The sequence below is a fragment of the Pichia membranifaciens genome (genome assembly GCF_001661235.1).
Source record: "Pichia membranifaciens NRRL Y-2026 unplaced genomic scaffold PICMEscaffold_4, whole genome shotgun sequence".
Classification (NCBI taxonomy): Eukaryota; Fungi; Ascomycota; class Pichiomycetes; order Pichiales; family Pichiaceae; genus Pichia; species Pichia membranifaciens.
Window position 1 is genome coordinate 1,391,431 of NW_017566985.1, and position 18,943 is coordinate 1,410,373.

Genomic DNA, 18,943 nt, shown 5'->3' on the forward strand with positions numbered 1-18,943 from the left:
AGGTTTTGCTCCTTCAAATTCATGTTGCCAAAAGACCACTCCGTGAAATCAGTTTGTTTTTTCGCCGACGCGTCGAAACTGACAACAGATTTTTTAAACGAATTCCAACGGTTTTTCAGATGCCCAAAGGACATAGTGAAGATTCACTGGGGTACTCCGACCAAGATTCAAGAAGTAGTCATTGTTCAGCTAAGATGACAAAAATGACACGCCCAGCTGATTGCGATTTAGAGAAGAATAGGGTCCAAGAGCTGCAGGATATCCTGAAACCTGCGATAGACATCATTATTAACTATGTAAAAGAGATCGATAACGGAGAGAGAGATCTGGGACCTCGTTTCGAAGATCCAAAAGAGCTGTACAAAATTCTAGAACTAGAAGATTTGGAAGCAAAATTCCAAAATGCTGTACAAACTGAAACATCTGTGTCTAGCACTGAAATGCTTAAAGTTTTTGGCAAGATTCTCGACAACTCTGTCACTACATGGAATCCAGGATTTATGGATAAGTTGTATGTGGGCTCTAATCCTATAGGTATTTTATCTGATCTTCTTCTATCTATCCTGAATACCAATTCACATGTCTTCACTGTTTCTCCTGCTCTTTCAGCAATTGAACGGAAGGTTTCACAGAGATATGCCAACTTGTATGGTTTCAGCGACAAATTTGCTGGTGGATTGACTTTTAGTGGTGGATCCTGGTCTAACATCACCAGTTTACAGATTGCAAGAAGCATAAAGTATCCTGAAACAAAACTCGAAGGGACTTCTGGTCATAAGTTTGCGATTTTCACTAGTGCTCACTGTCATTACAGTGTCGAGAAAGCTGCTATCTTGCTAGGTATAGGTGCAAACTCTGTTTTCAAAATTCCAGTTGACGAAGTGGGAAGGATGAACGTCAAGATTTTGAGCCAGTCGATTCAGGAACGTATTGCAGAAGGATACACCCCGCTTTATGTTAATGCGACTGCGGGAACAACAGTATTTGGTTCGTTTGATCCCTTTGAGGAAATTTCTGCAGTTGCCAAGGATTACAACATGTGGGTCCATATTGATGGATCTTGGGGTGGAAATGTGATTTTTAGTCCAGAAAAGGCACATATGCTGAAAGGATCACACTTGGTGGACTCGATTACTGCCAGTCCCCATAAGATGCTTGGTGTCCCGACAACGTGTTCTTTTTTGCTAGTACCGGACGAACGTATCTTTACGCAAGCAAACTCCTTACATGCGCCATATCTCTTCCATAACGCACGAGACGACGAAGAGAATTTTGATTTGGGAAATGGTACAATGGGATGTGGTCGGAGATCAGATGCGGTAAAACTGTACTTGGCATGGTTATATTATGGACAAGGTGGACTGAAAAAGAGAGTAGAACATTCATACGCCATTGCAAACTATTTTGTTGCAAAATTGAAAGAAACTGAAGGTTTTACTCTGATAAACGACTTTCCGATCCCTTGTTTGCAAGTTTGCTTTTACTATAACCCGGTAGGGGAAAAGTTGACAGGAGCTGAAATGACCGTTAGGACTCGAAGAATCGCCAAAGCTTTGCACTGTTCTGGTGAGTTCTTGATAGATTTTTCACCTAATCCAAACGATGCATTGACCGGACACGACAATGGTGAATTTTTCAGATGTGTCTTCAATTCTCCAAACATTACTAGTAGCATTGTTGACAGGTTAGTGGATCGTATAGTTGCCCTAGGCAAAAACTAGATTCTCTTCTTCTACCTGCATACATAGTATATATAATAAGAGAGACCAGAGCATATATGGAAGGTAAATTTTATAGAATACAAGAAATCAAAATATGCAGAAAGAATGTACAGGATACCGGGACTACCAGGTTATTGCTTCTGGTTTGAGTTTAACGTTTTCAGCTTCTTCATCTCTTCCCTTGGATCGAATTCACCTTCTGACAACTTCCGATATTGTTCGTCGTACTTTCCAGTACTCAAGGTACCGTTACCTCTGATTCTTTTCCTCATATCCACTATTCCTCTTTTGCAGTCTAAAAATGTAGCCAACTGTGCTTTGCACAAATCAGGAAGCTCATTATTCAATTCTGGGTTGTTGATACATTCCTTCGGGGTATGCCTTTCGATCATCACGCATGGTGATCTTTGCAAACAAATGGCAACTTGTTTCAACTGGTCCTTGCAACTAGCCACCATTATCTAGTTAGGTCTTAGTATATTTATGTCTTATCCTTACGCTGGAACTCACCACCAAGGACAGTCTTCCTTTCTGCCTTCCATAACCCGTACAACTGTAATCTTTTTTTCATGTAGTAGATCTCCTACCCTTGAGAGATCGCACAATTTCTTTCTCGGCGGTCACATGTTTTCTGTATCACACTTAAGCTGACAGATAGGCCGAGAGTGAACATATGATGAGAAAGACCTCTTCATCCAGGGTCCCATAAAAGACTATTTGGGTAGTACAGTATACAATAATAAGGCAGGACTAAATACAATGCCTTTAGGGTTTTTACCTGGGGAGCCGAATGACACCACAAACTCTTGCAGTTTTGTGAACTGGAACACAATCCAGATTTTGGCCTATACATCAGGAAACAATTTGGTCATTTTCACCAAAAATTCTACACATTTACAAACCATATATCTCCCCGCTGATTCCTTCGTTGTGGATGCCAACAAAGTGAATGGAAAAATAGCTGTAGCCATCAAGAATCAGGTCTATGTCTATACTCCGGTGATCTCCAATTGTTACAATTTTATTTTTCATGGGCGTAAGAACCTGGACGAATTGAGAATTGAATGGACTTTAGAACATGTTATAACAAACGAAGATGACCAAACAGACATTACGTGTTTGAGCTGGTCTGACTACTCTGAGGTCTCTGACATGGATCTAGACTCCCAGTTTTTAGACTTACCGCCAGAGTTTAACCCTAAAACCCTTTGCGAGTTGGTGACGGGGTCTAACGACTCTTTAACAATGCACCAACTGTCGTATGTCAATGAAAATGATGAGAAGACTATGAAGTGTAAATTAGTCTGGCACAAAAAGCAGCCGAACCCTGTGTACAAAGTCAAGTTCTCGCCAAATGCCACATGCATCGCAAGTATTGGCCGTTATGATAAAAATGTGAAACTTTGGCATAGATTAGGATTTGATACTGAATTCTGTGATTTCGAGCTTCATTACCTCTTGCACGATGCTTATGTCACAGATATTTTCTGGAAGAATCATATGAATTCTACAGATCCGAATAACAAAGATGTGAAAAAGGCCAGCCCAGTGTATATGTCACCATCGAACAGTGATATTTTAAAGCCAACTAACAGTATAATAAAAAATGTTCCTCGACTGGCACTTTCTGAACAGAGCGGCTCGGGAATTAGTGTTGAAAATCAACATAATGTCCTTTATACAATTACAAATAATTCATTATTAAAGGTATATTCCACATACAGATTAGAAAGAGGATTTGAAATATTCAACTCCGGTTCATTGGATTTATATGCCGGTGAGTCGTATAAAAGAGAACTTGGAGTGATAAAATCAGTTGTTTTCATAGACAATCCATACCTTGAGCTTGGTATTGAAGCATTACTTAACGATACAGAAGAGGAAAAAAGCTCAGTGGAACTTGATAGTTCAGCAAGGAAAAGACATAAACTTCTTGATCTGATGAATGCCAAGTGTGAGTTATGTATTATCATAGGAAGTGATGGAGAAGTTCGATTGTATGGTTTGAGCAATCTATGCAATGCGTTACCCACAAACATGTCGTCATTTTTGATTGATAAATTTAAACAAAATGGTCAAACATTTAACGCAAAAATAAAATTATCAAAATATTGCTTGCCAACAATTCCTAATGCTTTCCTTCTAAAATCTATACAAATCAATCATTATTCGGGAAAAATGACTCTAACTCTAGTAATACATGATTTTTTCAAAAATACTATAAGGGAACTTGGTTTCACATTTGGAGAATTATTTCAATTTGACAGGTCGAGGTCCCTCAAGGACGAAGGAAAAAAATATCCAGTAAAAGACATTTCAATTGGATGTCTTCAGCAAAAGTTCACAGGTCACAATAAATCAGTAAAAAGGTTAATAAGATCGACTGACGGTTCTTCAATTCTATCAGTGACCCGGTTTGATGAAAACTACCTTTGGAGTCCTATCTATTTAAACAATGGAAGGACAACACTCACAAAAAAGTCAATAATAATAACAAGCTCTCCCGTTATAAATGCAGTGATATGGAAGAATGGCGACTATGTGTTTACACTATTAAAAGATAAACTTATCTGCTATGACTGTTTGAACACCGATGAAGGTTCGGGAAGGGTTGCACGTAACATTTCATCTCTTGACATCAAGATTAATACAGATCCTGAGTGTATATTTTTACTACCGGAATCAAGTGCAACAGAATGTCACCTTGTAATGATTTTCAAAAACGGTGAATGCAGATCATTCCAGTTTAGCATCTCGAATAAAAGTGAACCAAAGAGCAAAAGTGAAGCATTTTACGAACTGTTTGAATGTTCGATTCAAGATTTAAATGCTTCAGAGAAAGATGATCTCCATATAATCTCGGCAATAAACCCTGTAGGTTGGAAGCAGTTTATTGGAAAAGCCGGACGAGATGTTTTAGCAACAGTTTCTTCTAACGGCCTTGTTTCCGTTTATTATGTTACCTTCAGTGGGAATGACAAGGATAAAACTATTTGTTGGCATTTGAAGGACAAATTTAGAACTGGAGTTCAGAATTGCTCCTTCATATCTTGTTCTTCTATAAACAAAATGGCAGTTGTCGACGGGTCGAAAACAAAGTTAAGTATATGGGATACGAAAGTTGGTGTGATGGATTATTTTGAAGAGTTTCAAGGTGAAATCATTAAAGATTTGGATTGGACGTCAACAGTTTATGGCCAAGGTATACTAGCAGTCGGCTTCAAGCTACATTCGTTGTTATATACTCAGCTACGTTATGATTATACTAATAACACTTTGTCTTTTGCAAAAATCAAGAAGGTGGATATTTCGGATCAAACGACACATGAGATAGGTGATTCAATATGGATGGAAGATGGCTTATTGGTAGTAGGTGCTGGCAACCAACTATACCTAAGTGACAAAAAGATAGACGATAAGGATTTTACTGCTACAAAAGCCATAGGAACTTTGGAAATCTTGAGCAATGATATTTTTCATTTATGCTCAGCATTGAATGGTCCGCTACCGTTGTATCATCCCCAATTCATTATTCAGTTACTTTTCAGTGGCAGGCATACTCTTATTAAGTCGATCCTTGCTAAACTATCCGTAGTTTTGAGAGAGATAGACCTGGGTAAGAGAAAGGATGACGACTTTGATCTAGGAATTCCAATTAGTGCAATAATGTCTCATACTAACGATGTGAATGATGAAAAATTGCAACAGTGGGATAAAAAAAACGATCCAGATTCAGCTATTGACACGACCGATTTCAATGAGCAATGTGGAGAAATTCTTATAGAAAAACTACAAAAAATGAGACTACCCTTTTTGTCAGGACATCAGCAAATTACACTCTCTCATACAGTGAGTATAATGAAAGAAATTTTGTTAAAATATGTGAAGGTGTTGGATATTAATGGCCTTAAGTTTTATCTAACAATGAAACTATTCATGGTAAATATGGGCAGGGAAGTGATGAGAAATATAAATAACTCGATCCGTATGAGAGATATGACTTTTGCATTACACTCTGATAACAAGGACTTGCTATACAACATTGTCGATGAGCAGGCTGAAATGAAAATTGATTGGTTGAATGCAAAAAGATACTTACTGCCGTATTGGATGGAGAATCATAAATTAAAAAGTGTGATGGAAAAAATAGCCGCAAACGAGTTTTTAAAGTTTCAAAACGAGAATGGTGGTAAAAAAGACCCAACTACATGTTCTATTTTCTATTTGACATTGAAAAAGAAACATATATTAATTGGTCTCTGGAAAACCTCAATCGGACACAGTGAACGAGATAAAATGGTGAAATTCCTTAGTCATGACTTCACAGAAAAAAGGTGGAAATCGGCTGCGCTGAAAAATGCATATGTTCTTTTAGGAAAACATAGATATGTCGAGGCTGCCTCATTTTTCTTATTAGCAGATGCTCCGAAAGATGCCGTAAATGTTATAGTTAAACAACTGGATGACGTTGCTTTGGCGGTAGCTGTTGCTCGTTGTTATGAAGGCTGTGACAATGGACCAAGTATAAAAAGCATTTTGGAAAGAAAAATTCTTACAGATGCAATTACAACAAATGATAGGTGGAAGCTCAGCTGGGTATTTTGGATACTAGGAGATAAACCTCATGCAGCACAAGCATTGATAAAGCCTTTGCATTGTATCAAAGAAGATATCGAAAAAATATTACCCAACTATAGATGGGTTAATATAGACAATGTCATCAGAACTAGTAATACCGAGGACCCTGTCTTACTAGTAATGTATGATTCTTTGAGGAATAGAAATGTGGCATATTATAAAGGCATTGCAGATGTCAAGCCCGAACACGAGTTTTCTTTCGTTATCAAAGCAGCTACAATGTATTCTAGAATGGGATGTGACTGGTTAGCATTATACCTGGTCAAAAAATGGAAATTCTCCAGTCAAGAGAGGATGGACGACGTTTCTTCTAGCATCCCGGCAAGAGATTCTTATCCTAACGATGACAGGACAAGGAAACAGCCGGGTGATATTCTTGCTAAATTCATGTCGAATACAACCACCTCTTCATCAGAGCTTCCAGCTTTGCCTGCTAACGGTCATGCATCCAGCCTTCTTGATTCTTTCATGGATTCAAAGAGTGGGAATGCTCATAATATACTTGATTCATACTCCAATACCCCGAATACGGGTACAGGGAAAACGCCAAATTTGCTGGACAGCTATTCCACAAGTATTGCGAAGCCAACGAAGAAAACTAGCTTACTAGATAGCTATGCGATTGATCAAGAAGCCAATACCGATGCCGCAGTTGTTACTAAGGCCAAACCAGCGGATACTAAAACCAAACCGGTAACCTCTATGCTTGATGCCTGGACTTGAAAGAAGAATGCAGAGTGCATCACTTTGCTTTATAAAAGTTATAGTTGTGAAATTACATTATGAACTAACTGTACAGCGTCGTCGATTATTCTATAATCAGCGGCAAAAAGGGCTAAGTAGAAGAAGAAATAAGTATGGCAACATCAAAAAGATCTGGCCGAGTCAAAGAAAGAGTCGAAGAAGGAAAGCATGTGTGCAGAATGATCCAATAATTCTTGACCATTATTTATAATATCTTTTGTCTTCTCCACAATCGGAGTTTTGACAGACATTCCATTTATAACTGTAGCACACGAATTGATTGTATCAAGTAACGACTTTTTTCTTTCTTCGTCAACGTGCAAGATCTTATTGAATCTATATACAAAGGCAATACATTGAAAAAGGGATTTGATACTGTTAATGAAAACTATGAAAACAGGTGCTTTTTTCAAATGATTCTCTATGTGTGATTTTTTGATGAATCGTGAAACCAACTTTTCACTCATCGCTGAGACCTCATATAAAATATCTTTGAATAATCTGATCTCATTCTCAGAAATATTCGCTCCAGTTGGGTTTTCCTTGAATTGCAAATCAAACAATGATCCAAATTTGATCAAGACACTTTGATATAGAAGGGTGGAAGTATTTGTGATCACGATGTTCATCAAAGGTTCTGTAGTTAAATCGAAAAACAACAAGTTATTATGCATGCTTTCGAAATTCCTTACCAATTCATCTACTTTGTTTCTGATTGATTCTATGCTTGACTGAGACTTCAAGGTCTCTAATTCAACCATATTTAAAAACATCTTACACCATTTAATAATGTTTTCAGAAATAGTCAATAACAAAATTTTGGAAGAAGATGAATTTATGTCAAGTAATACTTGATTATTATCTAATTTCTGCATTGCTTCATGCAAATAAAAACTGCTTTGTTCATTTTCTGACTCTGACATTTCCGAGTCATTATTTAGCGGCAAAAAAGTCGTTGGAGATGGTAGTTTTGTAAAAATGACCGATAAGCTGTCAACGGATAGGGCACAAGGTAGGCCAGTGACAAGAGAAGACCACTTGTCTATGGCAAAGACTTCCCAAAGGACACGCCTGCGCTCTTCAACCAAAGGGATATCTGGATCTAAATTATCGTCTTGTAGTAGTGTATTTGTTGACTCGTATTTTTCGGAAGTTATAGAACTACTTCTGAAAAAAATGGCTGGGCTGCCCAAAGTTGTTGGAGAAAGGTCTATTTGGTCATACCCATACATTTGGGTGAGTCTGATGGAAGAAGCAACTGTTAAAGCTGCCCTCATTTCTCTGCCTGATAAAAATTCGAACTGTGATTTTAGGCAAAGAGCATGTAAATAGGTTAGAATGTCAGAATGAAACGAGTCTCTGTTGGATTCCCAATAGTTGTTCATTTGGACCAAAGCAGATTTATACATTTTTTCCACCATGTATTCATACTCATCCAAGTAGAAGCATGCCATTGTCCATATCATGTACGAGTAGTGCAAAATTGATTTTGGCTCTTTGACAAAAGTGTTGTAGTATCTTTGGATGGAGTACTTGAAGATTCTTGTACTTGAATTGAAGTAAAACGAGTGAAATTTGTCAATATCCTGCATTGTAAGGTTTAAGTGAGGCAAGCCTATCACCTCTTCAAAGGACTTATTGGTGAGATTAGTTAGGTTCGTATTAAAGGTTTCTGGTATTTTCAGCTTCGCAGTGTGCTGATGGATTTGGGAATTCAGAGAGCCTGCATATGCCATGCGAGCATTATTGTTATTGTTGTTGTTGCTGTTAGTATCAACGTTGCTACTTTTGTTTTTGTTCATTTCACCGTTATTATTGTTGCTCTCGTGAGCATTATTATTATTATCATTAATCATGTGACCAAGGTCGGTATTGTCATTATTGTCGTTAATGTTGTTTACAGAATTAGGTATTGAACCAGGTATCGGATGACGATGTGGTTCATTGATGTTGGGAAGGCCTGAAATATTCATTTTGTGCCCTTCGTTGTAGTCAACATTTCTCAAGTCGGCAGTGTTGCTACTGACCAAGGGCTGTCCGTAATAATGGTTGCTTGATGATGAAGCGGGGGTGGAGTGCGCCGAGGGGTTCATGAAGTTCAAAACCGGTATACGGGTCGAGTTCTGCGTCTGCGATGGTGACGCCTGCTGCAATTGATCTGGCTGGCTGAAAACGGTCGAGTAGGGGTCTGCGGTTTTGACCCTCTTCCACCTGACAGACATTTTCTTCGCCAGTGTCTGTGCGTTGGCGTTGGCGCCACCCATGTTTATGCTGTCGTTCCCATTCCCGTTCCCGTTCACGCTAGCTCCGACGTGAGCATTGATATGCGAGCCTGCGGCATTTTCGTTTTCCGAGTTCTCATTTGAAGACGAAGACAGGTCATGCTTTTTCACCCTTGCAACGGAGTTCGGCTTGGGACCGGTCTTCTTGTGCTCCACGTAGATGCACGGACAGCCCTTCTTGGCACACCGGCTGCACACAGGCAACAGCTTGTCGCACTTGAGCTTCTTCTCCCGACACGTCAAGCAAGCGATCTTCGTGTTGACTTCTCCGTTGAACACCTTGTTATCTTCATCTTCTCCAGCTGTGGCGCCTGCTGTGCCACTATTTGACATATTGATCTTGGACGCAGTGCTCTCGTCTGCGTATCCATTCGTGTTCACACTCGTGCCGACAACCGGCGTCGATCTTGGCGGCGAGAGCATGTCGTGCACCCTTTTCACCGCCTGTGGGTTCATGGCGTCCGGACTGCCCAGATTCATGTCTGGGTTTCCCTGCTGTGACAATGGGCCTGCGAGTCCGCCCAGTCCCACTCCACTGTCTATGTCGATAACGTCGCCACTGCTGCTATCTTGCATTGTCTTCTTCGCTGCTCTTAGCCTCAATCCCAACCTGCCCAGTGTCTCACTCTAGCTCCGAAGAGAACGCTTTGTTGCGTGGGTTATGTTGTGTCCGTAAGGCGAGTGACTGCAGGCAAGGCAGGAGAACAAAGCGAGCGGGAGGAAAAAAAAGCAGATTGTCCTTTTCCAGCGGTTAGAGTTGATCTGACAGCGGGCTGTCCCGCGGTTTGTGTGGGTTGTAGTGTTCTGTTGGGGTGGGGAAGAAGGGTCAATAAATATGATAGGTTACGTGTGTATATACAGGGGGGCGTGCCGGGGCAGGGGCCCAGAGACTCAATCAGCGACCGATGTTCAAGAGGAGGGATTGGCTGGAGCTGCCGTCGTCGCCGGAACCGCCCTTAGGCAAGTAGGCGACGTTTGGCGACCGGCTCAAGGTCTCGGCAATCTCCTTGGAGGCCTCGAGTCTTCTGATGAGCAACAAGCCGTCACCGGCCTTGGCCAAGGCCTTGGAGATGTGGTCGGCGGCCTCGGCCTCACCCTCGGCCCGGATGACGGCAGCCTTTCTCTCCTGGTCGGCCTTGTCGACAAGGTACTTGGCCCGCTCCGCGTCCTGCTGCGCCACCTGTTTTCTCTCGACAGCCTTGGTGAACTCCTGGCCAAACGCCATGTGGGTGATGGACACGTCCTCCAACTTGATGTTGAACTGCGAGGCGCGCTTCTCCAAGTCGTCTCTGATCTTGTTGGACACCACCTCTCTCATCGTGATCAACTCCGCGGCGTCGAACTGCGCCACCGTGGACTTCAAGATCTCGTTTCCGATCGAAGGCAACACTCTCTCGTCGTAGTCGAGCCCCAAGTTCTGGTAGATGGCCGGGAGATTCATCACGTCGGGTCTGTGCAACACCCTCAACGTGATGGACACCGTCTGGAGGTCCTTCGAGCCTGTCGTCGTCGTGATTGTTCTTGGTCTTGTCTTCACGTCGAAGATGATTGGTCTCTGCAACCAAGGCACGACAAAGTTGATGCCCTCGCCGACCACGTTGGGCTTGATTCCGGAGAACCGGTCAAAGATGACGGCTCTCTCACCGCCCTTGACGTCGTACATGGAGTAGTCGGCCAAGAGAATCAGTGCCGACACCGGCAAGGCCAATCTGGAGATGGCGTTGGCGATTCTGGACATATTGCTGTGTGTGTGTTGTCTAGATGCTTGTCTTTGTATCCTGCTGCCTCTGCCTCTGCTTCTGCTGCTGTTGCTTCTGCTTCTGCTACTCCAGCAAGGCGGCTCCTTTCTCTGTCTCCTCCCGCCTCCCTCCTTCCTGGACTGAGCTTTTGCCCTCGCGGATGCTCAGCGCTTTGCGCAGAACAGTCCATAAGCGGGAAAGAAAAGGGGCAAGCGGTCGATCGGCGGGGCTCTTTCCGGATTAAGCAGGTGGTGGTTGCAGGTTCGAATCTACGTAGGGGGCTATAGAGAGGAGACTACAGCAGGTGTCTAGCTGTCGTCGTCGGATTTGCTGTTGTCGTCGTCGTGGAGGATGCCGCTCTCCTGGATAAGAGCGTCGATCTCCTCGGGCTTCCATATCTTGAGCTCGACGTGGCCGTTGCCGTTCAGCGACACGGTGGAGAACTCGACTTTGTCGGAGGTCAACTTGGTGCTGTCGGTGGTCTTGCTCATGACCTTGAGGGCCAGCTTCTTGGCGTCCTCAAGATAGAGGTCGTCCTTGTACTCCTGCTTGAGGATGGTCTGGGCACTGGAGTTGTTTGCGCCGATGCTGGTGGCCTTCCAGCCGGAGTAGTTGCCGGACGGGTTGCTCGTGTACAACTGGAAGCCGTGTCGGTCGTCGTGGCCGGCAAAGAGAAACGAGACGCCGAACGGCCTCAACCCACCGTACTGGGTGTAGCCCTGCTTCAAGTTGCACACCTTCTTCACTATGTGCTCGAGCGGCGGCTCCTTGTTGTACACCTTGAGGTACTCCTGCGACGCTTCCCGCACGTAGTTGATCAAGATGCCGGCGTCGGCCGTCATCCCGGCCACGCCGCACAACGTGCTCTCGTTCAGGATGTACATCTTCTCGGCGCTCGAGTCCTGTTCGAGCAACTTGCTCGTCACCTTCCGCTCCGCCACCAACGCAATGCCGTCCTTCGCCATGATCCCGATGGCCGTGCCGGCGTGGTTGATCGCCTCCAACGCGTATTCAACCTGGTAGAGTCTCCCCTCGGGGGAGAAAATCGTCGTTCTGCTGTCGTATCTTCTGGACATCTCCGGCTGATTGCTGTCCGCTGCTAATTGCTCCTGGGGCCCGCTAGCACCTTGTCTGTCGGCTCTTTTGCCTCCCGTGCTGGATCCGTCTGAAATCGGACCAGCTCCATCAGGGAGTCCCGCCTTGCCTCGCTCGAGAAAGGCGCACCGGTGGCGTACGTAAGCACATGCGACACAAAGGTCTGTCGTGGCGGGCACTTCCGCTTGTCTTCTGCTCCCTCGCCTACCAGACGGAACAGATAGATAGATAGACGATAGATAACGGACGGAAAGACAGACCTGGATGGGGCAGAACGCAGTCGACACACACGTAGACATACAGAAAATCACGCAGAAGATATACTAGGACTGGAATGTTTGCGCAGCACGGCAGTTTTGACAGCCGCAGGACAAACGGCAGCCCGTCCCCTTTGGTGACGATAGACCTAACCACGAAATTCACCACCCAGTACAACTTGGCGGTCAAGTACTACTTGCACAGAAACTTCAACAAGTCGTTCAAACTCGTGCAGCCTGTGGTTGAAGAGTTGAGGACGAATCCTAACGTGGTAGACCCAGCTTTGGTGGCCAAGCTGGCGAAAATATACTTTTCCCTTCTGTCGCTTCTGCTCAACGAAGTGATCAACACCAAGCTCTTGAGATTGTCCATTCCACGTCACTCCTTGAACTTTCCGGACTATCTCAGCGAGAAGGAAGACACGCACTTTGCAGACGCCATTCTGGACGATTTCAACCACGACGGGCTTTACAGGCTTGTCGGCGACTTGCACTTGTCGGACAACGAGGAGATTGTGTTGATGTGCTTCATGACGGAGTCCTCGAACAACATGAAGACTGAGAGCCTGCAAAGACAGGTTGAGTCTTATCTTTCCCTGCGCGGCTTGTACCCGGGCCCCATCTCTGACTCGGATCTTGGAGCTGACAACGGCGAAGGTAGCACGCTCAGGAAGATCGTGCAACTCTATTTGTCGCAGATCATCCTGAAGTATCACGGAGTCGAAAAGGCAGTTAACGTTATAGAGAGGATGTTTGTTACAGACGAGACGGGCGTCCAGAAATGGGTTGCGTGGATCCTTGCCTGCGATAAGACTGCGAGAAGCGCCAACAGTGAGGAGGAAGATGACGACGAGAATGACGATGCGATCTACGATGAGTCGTACGGTGAGTCCGACGATGACGGCTACGCCTCTGACAACACAGCAATTACCACCAACACCACGGCCACCATCACCTCCAAACCCTCGACCTCTCTTGCCGAAGACAGGGTGCACGGCTTGGCAGCCAGGACACTCTCGACCCAGTCGGCTCTCACCCACACCACTCTCACGGAAACCCCGCATGCGGCCTCAAGTAACGGCTTAGAATTACTAGAAAGTAAGAAGAAAGGCAGGTCCAAAACCAAGTCGAAAGGCAGAGGTAAAAGTAAATCGAAGACGAGGTCTGGCAAATCCGATGACAGCAGTCTCATATCGATGACGAATAGCTACATGACCCGACAGCTGACAACCTTCAAAGACCTTGTTGCACATCATGTAAGTAGATACCCTTTGCTAGTGAGGTTGGCCACATTTGTCATTTTTCTTCTTTTAATACTGGGCAGAGGCTCCGGGGGATTGAACCAGGTGCAGCTCAAAAAAAGGTTAGTGGCTTTTTACTCGAAAATGGTGCAAACCGCACAGCTGGCATTCAAATGTTCCTTTCTTTGACGAGCAGCTATATAAAAGGTTGTATAAGTGCTCCACTCTTGCAAAGTAGAATACCTAGCAATTCATGCTCCGGATTACGTAAGCTCTTGGTGAAGTATTTGCCTTGGTGTCAGAAATAGTGGATACAAACACAGCTGTATCTACGAGGCACTTCTGAACTTCTGCTCAAAGCTTCACAAACACATTTAAGACACCTGTTTCTTCAGTAACTATAACCAGTTGGGGTTGACACCCTCCGTAGAAGCCCCATCCCCCCGACAAGCAAAGGACGCCGATCGACTGCCCATTTGGCGAATACCTCCGTACACCGCGATCCTTTTCCTCCTCGTCTGCTTGATGCTCAGCTTTGGTGATTCGCTAGTGCTGGCTAATAAACAGGAAACACCACAAAGCCCAGAGTGGGCAGGCAGTTGCTAGATTTGTGACGGTATTAGTTCCAGATCGTATTTGACGTGGCTTTAAGACACTAGTTTACACATTTCCCTCCTTGAAAAGACTTTCGTCCACGTCGACCACACTGCAAATGTCTGCTGCTGCCACCGCTACTCCGGTGTCGCCTTTGGACGCTGCCAACCCATCAGGTAACGATAACAATAACGGGAACAACAACGACAACAACAATGGAGATAATAACAACAACAACGAGAGCAACGAAGCCGGCAATCATGATACAGATCACTCGATGTCACAATCCCAAGTCGAGGAGTTGTATCCAATTGCATTGTTAATGGACGAACTTCGACATGATGATGTGGCTAGTCGTGTCCAAGCAATGAAAAGATTGGACACGATCGCCATAGCTTTGGGTCCAGAGAGAACACGTAACGAGTTGATCCCATTCTTAGAGGACGTGATTCCTGAAGATGAGGATGAGGTGATTGCGATTGCTGCTGAAGAACTGGGCAAGTTTGTACCTTTTGTTGGCGGTTCTCAATACGCCACGATCTTGATCCCGGTTTTGGAGAAAGTGTCTGCCTGCGAGGAGCCCATAGTCAGAGAAAAGGCTGTGGAGTCGTTGAATCAGATAAGCTCGTCATTGTCCAGTCAGCAGATAACAAATGATTTCATTCCATTGATCAGTAGATTGGCAAAGGAAAGATGGTTTTCATTACATATAGCTGCAACTGGTTTGTTCAAGAGTGTCATACTCAAAGTATCCAAAAGTGAAAGATTGGAGCTGATGAAACTGTACTCAGATTTAATTCACGACGATTCCCCTATGGTTCGAAAAGCTGCCGGTAAAGAATTACCTGAACTAATCAATATTTTATGCCAACAGTTCAACACTCCTGACAATTTGGAGGACTTGAACTGGAACCTGATCACCAACATGTACGAAGCATTGGTAAATGATAACCAAGACTCTGTTAAGTTCTTGAGTGTTGACGTCTTGATTTCGATATTGCAATTTCTGAAGAAAATCAATGAAACTTCCCAGGTCGATGATCTATTCACAAGTTTGATTACTTTGATCAACGATCCAAGTTGGAGAGTCAGATATATGGTTGCAGATAGATTTGATTCTTTGACGAACAACTTCAATGACGAAAAATATACGCTGAAGTTGGTTCCAAATATCATTTCGTTGATGAAGGACAACGAGGCTGAAGTGAGAAAAGCGATTTCAAAACAACTGCCAGGATTTGCCAAGCTGGTCAACGCTGCAGATAGCTCTATCGTTTTGAAGGAAATTGTGCCTGTTGTTAACCAGTTGAGCATGGACGAGTCGGAGACTGTCAGAAGTGCTTTGGCAAGCGAAATCACAGGATTGGCACCAATTTTAGGCAAAGACGCAACAATCGAATATCTACTACCTATCTTTGTTGAAATGTTGAAAGATGAATTCAGTGATGTTAGATTGAACATTATTTCCAAACTACAGATAGTCAATGAAGTTATTGGGATCCAATTGCTTTCTGAATCTTTGATGCCTGCGATTACTGCGTTGGCACATGATAAATTATGGAGGGTCAGATTGGCAATCATCCAACAAATCCCGCTTTTGGCCGAACAGTTGGGTATCTCATTCTTTGACGAGACTTTAGGACAGCTATGTATGGAATGGTTATGGGATCCGGTCTATTCTATCAGAGAAGCAGCAGTTGAGAATCTGAGAAAGCTAACAGAGTTCTTTGGCGAAGACTGGAGTAAGGATGAGATAATCAACAAAATATTGGAAAAGAGACAAACTAAAGAGTTTGACAATTTCATTTGCAGAATAACATGCCTTTTTACATTTGACAACTTGATTTCTGTAGTCAGCCCCGAAACTGTGAAGGAATATCTCTACCCCTTTGTGAACGAAATGGCAGACGACAAGGTTCCAAACATCAGATTCAACGCAGCCAAATCCTTATATCGTGTTGCTCAGTCCTTGGTCAAGAACTATAAGGACATAGTTCTTGAGGAGATCAAGCCAACGTTGGAGAGGCTAACGGACGATGAGGACGAGGATGTTAGGTATTTCGCACAGGATAACTTGTCCAAACTCGAGGAACTTTTATGATCAGCTTTGCTTTCTAAATGAACGACATAATTAAGGAAAAATAAAACAAAATAAAAACATAAACAAAAAATATGAATAACTTTAACTCGTATACGTATATATATGTTTACCCATATCTATATATATATATATCTATTCCACACATAGTATGTGTCCCAATGGACATGAAAACAATCTTAGTTGCGGACGGCCTTGACCAACATCGGAACCATTCCTGCGGTAGGAACGGTATATCTTCTGTGGCCGGTGACAGCTATAAGAACCTTCATCTCCCCGGAGTGTGAGGCACAATATACAACCTCGTCCGCCGCGTATGTGTCCGAGAACAAGTCCTGTAGGAAGGAGTTAGCTCTCATGGCTTGCTGGTGGATAGGCTCTCTCCAGTCATCCTTGTAGTAGATGTCGTCATGGGCGAAGCCGTCCTCGAAGACAAACCCCCAGCCCTTCATCCGCTTCTCAAAGGTCGTTCTGTCGGAGCGCTTGTCACACAAGTGGGCGCCGATGGTTTCTCTCAAGTCCTCCTTGATGATCGGATGCAACCTCTCCTTGGCTAGCAGCGGTCTGTCGGGCTCCGTAATCTCGTTTTTTACGCAGATCCCATCCATCGTGATGCAGAGTGTCTGCGCCGATCGGGTGAACGGCGAGGAGAATAACTGTGTTGGGATAGGACACTCGTACTCGGTGATCTCTTTCCGAAAGGCGTCGTTTACCAGCTGGGCCTGCTGCTCTCCCCGCTCGGTCAATAACGAGTCCGGTCCCCAGACCAGCTTCTCGCCGTCCGGAGCAACCGTACCCGTCTTGTGGCAAAGATCCTCAGACCACGCCTCTAATCCAAAGATTTCAATCGCCTTGTTGTGGTATCCCTGACCGTGTCGGGCGCCGAAAACCAGCTTGTACCGTTCCCGAGAGGGGTCGGCGACAGCCTTGTTCAGGGCGCTGAGCTTGGCCACCACCGCAGCCCATGTAAGTCCCTCGGCCAGCCCCAGATGGTCCTGCAACGGATCGTACGTGGCGTCGTCTGTCTCCGGAGCAGATTGCTTGAAGAACCCGGGTACGATAGAGAACGACCACTCCGGCTTCCGCTCCGCCAGCTTCTTTTCGTACAGCACGAACTCTGCGTCCGGCACCACAGCGTCGAGCTTGTCGCATTCATTCACCTCAATCAATGGCATTTTCTTTTTTGTGTTTGGTTCTCCTATTCTCTCCTGCTGTTCACTCTCCGTCTACCAGGCCCCGTCCCATCCACACCGTCTTTGAAGACCAGCTGTCCTCTTCGTCCCTCCTCTGCCGCCGCTTCCGCTTCCGCTTCGGGACAAATGTAAACAGAGCGAGCTGCCGCAAAAAAGCTTCAAATTCATGTAGCCAGGCCAGGGGAAGATAGCAGGCGGAGCTGTCTTCTTCCTTTGTTGTTATCCGACAGAAAGAACGGTACTGTACTGAAAAAAGGAACCAGCACGCAGTACACACACACACAGCATGGCGTCGTTCCTACAGCAGCACCTCAACGGGTCTGCGATCCCGACTATCAGATCCACAAGAGCGTTCAAAAGGAACCCGGACTCGTCTCCCTCGTCGCCGGTGTCGATGGCCGTGTCGCCGTTTGCACAGCAGCAGGGGTCGCAGCAGCAGCTCCACCAGCTTCAAATGCAGCAGCAGCAGCAGCAGCAGCAGCAGCAGCAGCAGGTGACGAACCACCGGGAGATCAGGAGCTACGCGGAACAGACGCTCGGCTCGGGCTCCTCGCTTGCCAAGGCGGTGAAGTTGCCCAATGGCGAGGACGTGAACGAGTGGTTGGCTGTGTACATTGTGGACTTCTACAACCAGATCAACATGCTCTACGGGACGATCACGGAGTTCTGCTCGCCGACAACGTGCCCCCGCATGATCGCCACACAGGAGTACGAGTATCTCTGGCAGGACCCAATGCATCGGAATGGCAAGCAGCCCGTGTCAATGAGCGCCCCGGGCTACGTCGAGGCGTTGATGGAGTGGATCCAGGGCTTCCTCGACGACGAGACAATCTTCCCGACCAAGATGGGGGTGCCGTTCCCGAAACAGTTCCCGGTCTTGGTCAAAACCATCATGAAGCGGCTCTTCCGCGTTTACGCTCACATGTACTGTCACCACTTCGACGAGATCAACGAGTTGGGCCTCCAGACCCACCTGAACACCTCCCTCAAGCACTTTGTGCTTTTCTGCAAAGAGTTCGACCTGCTCTCTCGCAAGGACTACGGGCCCTTGGACGAGTTGGTCGACCGCATGCTCGAGGACAGTCATCCGGCCAAGGCATGATCGCCCACTCTGTATACCCCCTGTGTATCTACCTCCCTTTCTATCTCCTCCACCCTGGTTTGTAACAGCCAATGCGCCTTCCCGTCCCCATCGAGCCGTCCTTCATCTTTTTCCCTCCGAATCCTCACAGTGCGGAGTACGTCTTTTTTGCCAGAGCCTCCTTCCATCTGGATATGGCTGCCGGGCCTCCTTCTTCTGCCGCTGTTCTGCCAAATCAGTCTGTGGTCAGCATTGGATGG

General features: G+C 45.1%; 11 protein-coding genes across 11 annotated transcripts; 6 read left to right on the forward strand and 5 right to left on the reverse strand.

Annotated features, from left to right (window-relative positions):
- Positions 1–203: 203 nt before the first annotated feature.
- Positions 204–1,721, forward strand: PICMEDRAFT_35366 (hypothetical protein; the record flags this gene model as incomplete). The annotated part of the gene is made up of 1 exon (XM_019162938.1): positions 204–1,721. One exon carries the CDS (start codon positions 204–206, stop codon positions 1,719–1,721), a length of 1,518 nt encoding a protein of 505 aa, XP_019017247.1.
- A 131-nt stretch (positions 1,722–1,852) lies between these two features.
- PICMEDRAFT_73607 (hypothetical protein) lies at positions 1,853–2,179 on the reverse strand (the record flags this gene model as incomplete). The annotated part of the gene is made up of 1 exon (XM_019164534.1): positions 1,853–2,179. One exon carries the CDS (start codon positions 2,177–2,179, stop codon positions 1,853–1,855), a length of 327 nt encoding a protein of 108 aa, XP_019017248.1.
- A 307-nt stretch (positions 2,180–2,486) lies between these two features.
- On the forward strand, positions 2,487–6,638 carry PICMEDRAFT_24395 (hypothetical protein; the record flags this gene model as incomplete). The annotated part of the gene is made up of 3 exons (XM_019162349.1): positions 2,487–3,251; positions 3,357–3,539; positions 3,603–6,638. Coding segments are annotated over 3 exons (3,984 nt in total), but the record flags the coding sequence as incomplete, so codon positions are not given.
- An 83-nt stretch (positions 6,639–6,721) lies between these two features.
- Positions 6,722–7,021, forward strand: PICMEDRAFT_17344 (hypothetical protein; the record flags this gene model as incomplete). The annotated part of the gene is made up of 1 exon (XM_019161554.1): positions 6,722–7,021. A coding segment is annotated over exon 1 (275 nt), but the record flags the coding sequence as incomplete, so codon positions are not given.
- Positions 7,022–7,225: 204 nt separating this feature from the next.
- On the reverse strand, positions 7,226–9,961 carry PICMEDRAFT_12569 (hypothetical protein; the record flags this gene model as incomplete). The annotated part of the gene is made up of 1 exon (XM_019159946.1): positions 7,226–9,961. One exon carries the CDS (start codon positions 9,959–9,961, stop codon positions 7,226–7,228), a length of 2,736 nt encoding a protein of 911 aa, XP_019017251.1.
- A 319-nt stretch (positions 9,962–10,280) lies between these two features.
- PICMEDRAFT_34755 (hypothetical protein) lies at positions 10,281–11,123 on the reverse strand (the record flags this gene model as incomplete). Its single annotated transcript, XM_019162906.1, has 1 exon — positions 10,281–11,123. One exon carries the CDS (start codon positions 11,121–11,123, stop codon positions 10,281–10,283), a length of 843 nt encoding a protein of 280 aa, XP_019017252.1.
- A 309-nt stretch (positions 11,124–11,432) lies between these two features.
- Positions 11,433–12,200, reverse strand: PICMEDRAFT_73611 (hypothetical protein; the record flags this gene model as incomplete). Its single annotated transcript, XM_019164535.1, has 1 exon — positions 11,433–12,200. The coding sequence occupies one exon, from the start codon at positions 12,198–12,200 to the stop codon at positions 11,433–11,435; it is 768 nt and encodes a 255-aa protein (XP_019017253.1).
- A 353-nt stretch (positions 12,201–12,553) lies between these two features.
- Positions 12,554–13,906, forward strand: PICMEDRAFT_73612 (hypothetical protein; the record flags this gene model as incomplete). The annotated part of the gene is made up of 1 exon (XM_019164536.1): positions 12,554–13,906. One exon carries the CDS (start codon positions 12,554–12,556, stop codon positions 13,904–13,906), a length of 1,353 nt encoding a protein of 450 aa, XP_019017254.1.
- A 682-nt stretch (positions 13,907–14,588) lies between these two features.
- PICMEDRAFT_34882 (hypothetical protein) lies at positions 14,589–16,412 on the forward strand (the record flags this gene model as incomplete). Its single annotated transcript, XM_019162912.1, has 1 exon — positions 14,589–16,412. One exon carries the CDS (start codon positions 14,589–14,591, stop codon positions 16,410–16,412), a length of 1,824 nt encoding a protein of 607 aa, XP_019017255.1.
- Positions 16,413–16,588: 176 nt separating this feature from the next.
- On the reverse strand, positions 16,589–17,584 carry PICMEDRAFT_35018 (hypothetical protein; the record flags this gene model as incomplete). Its single annotated transcript, XM_019162919.1, has 1 exon — positions 16,589–17,584. One exon carries the CDS (start codon positions 17,582–17,584, stop codon positions 16,589–16,591), a length of 996 nt encoding a protein of 331 aa, XP_019017256.1.
- Positions 17,585–18,056: 472 nt separating this feature from the next.
- PICMEDRAFT_34439 (hypothetical protein) lies at positions 18,057–18,704 on the forward strand (the record flags this gene model as incomplete). Its single annotated transcript, XM_019162885.1, has 1 exon — positions 18,057–18,704. The coding sequence occupies one exon, from the start codon at positions 18,057–18,059 to the stop codon at positions 18,702–18,704; it is 648 nt and encodes a 215-aa protein (XP_019017257.1).
- Between the last annotated feature and the right edge of the window lie 239 nt (positions 18,705–18,943).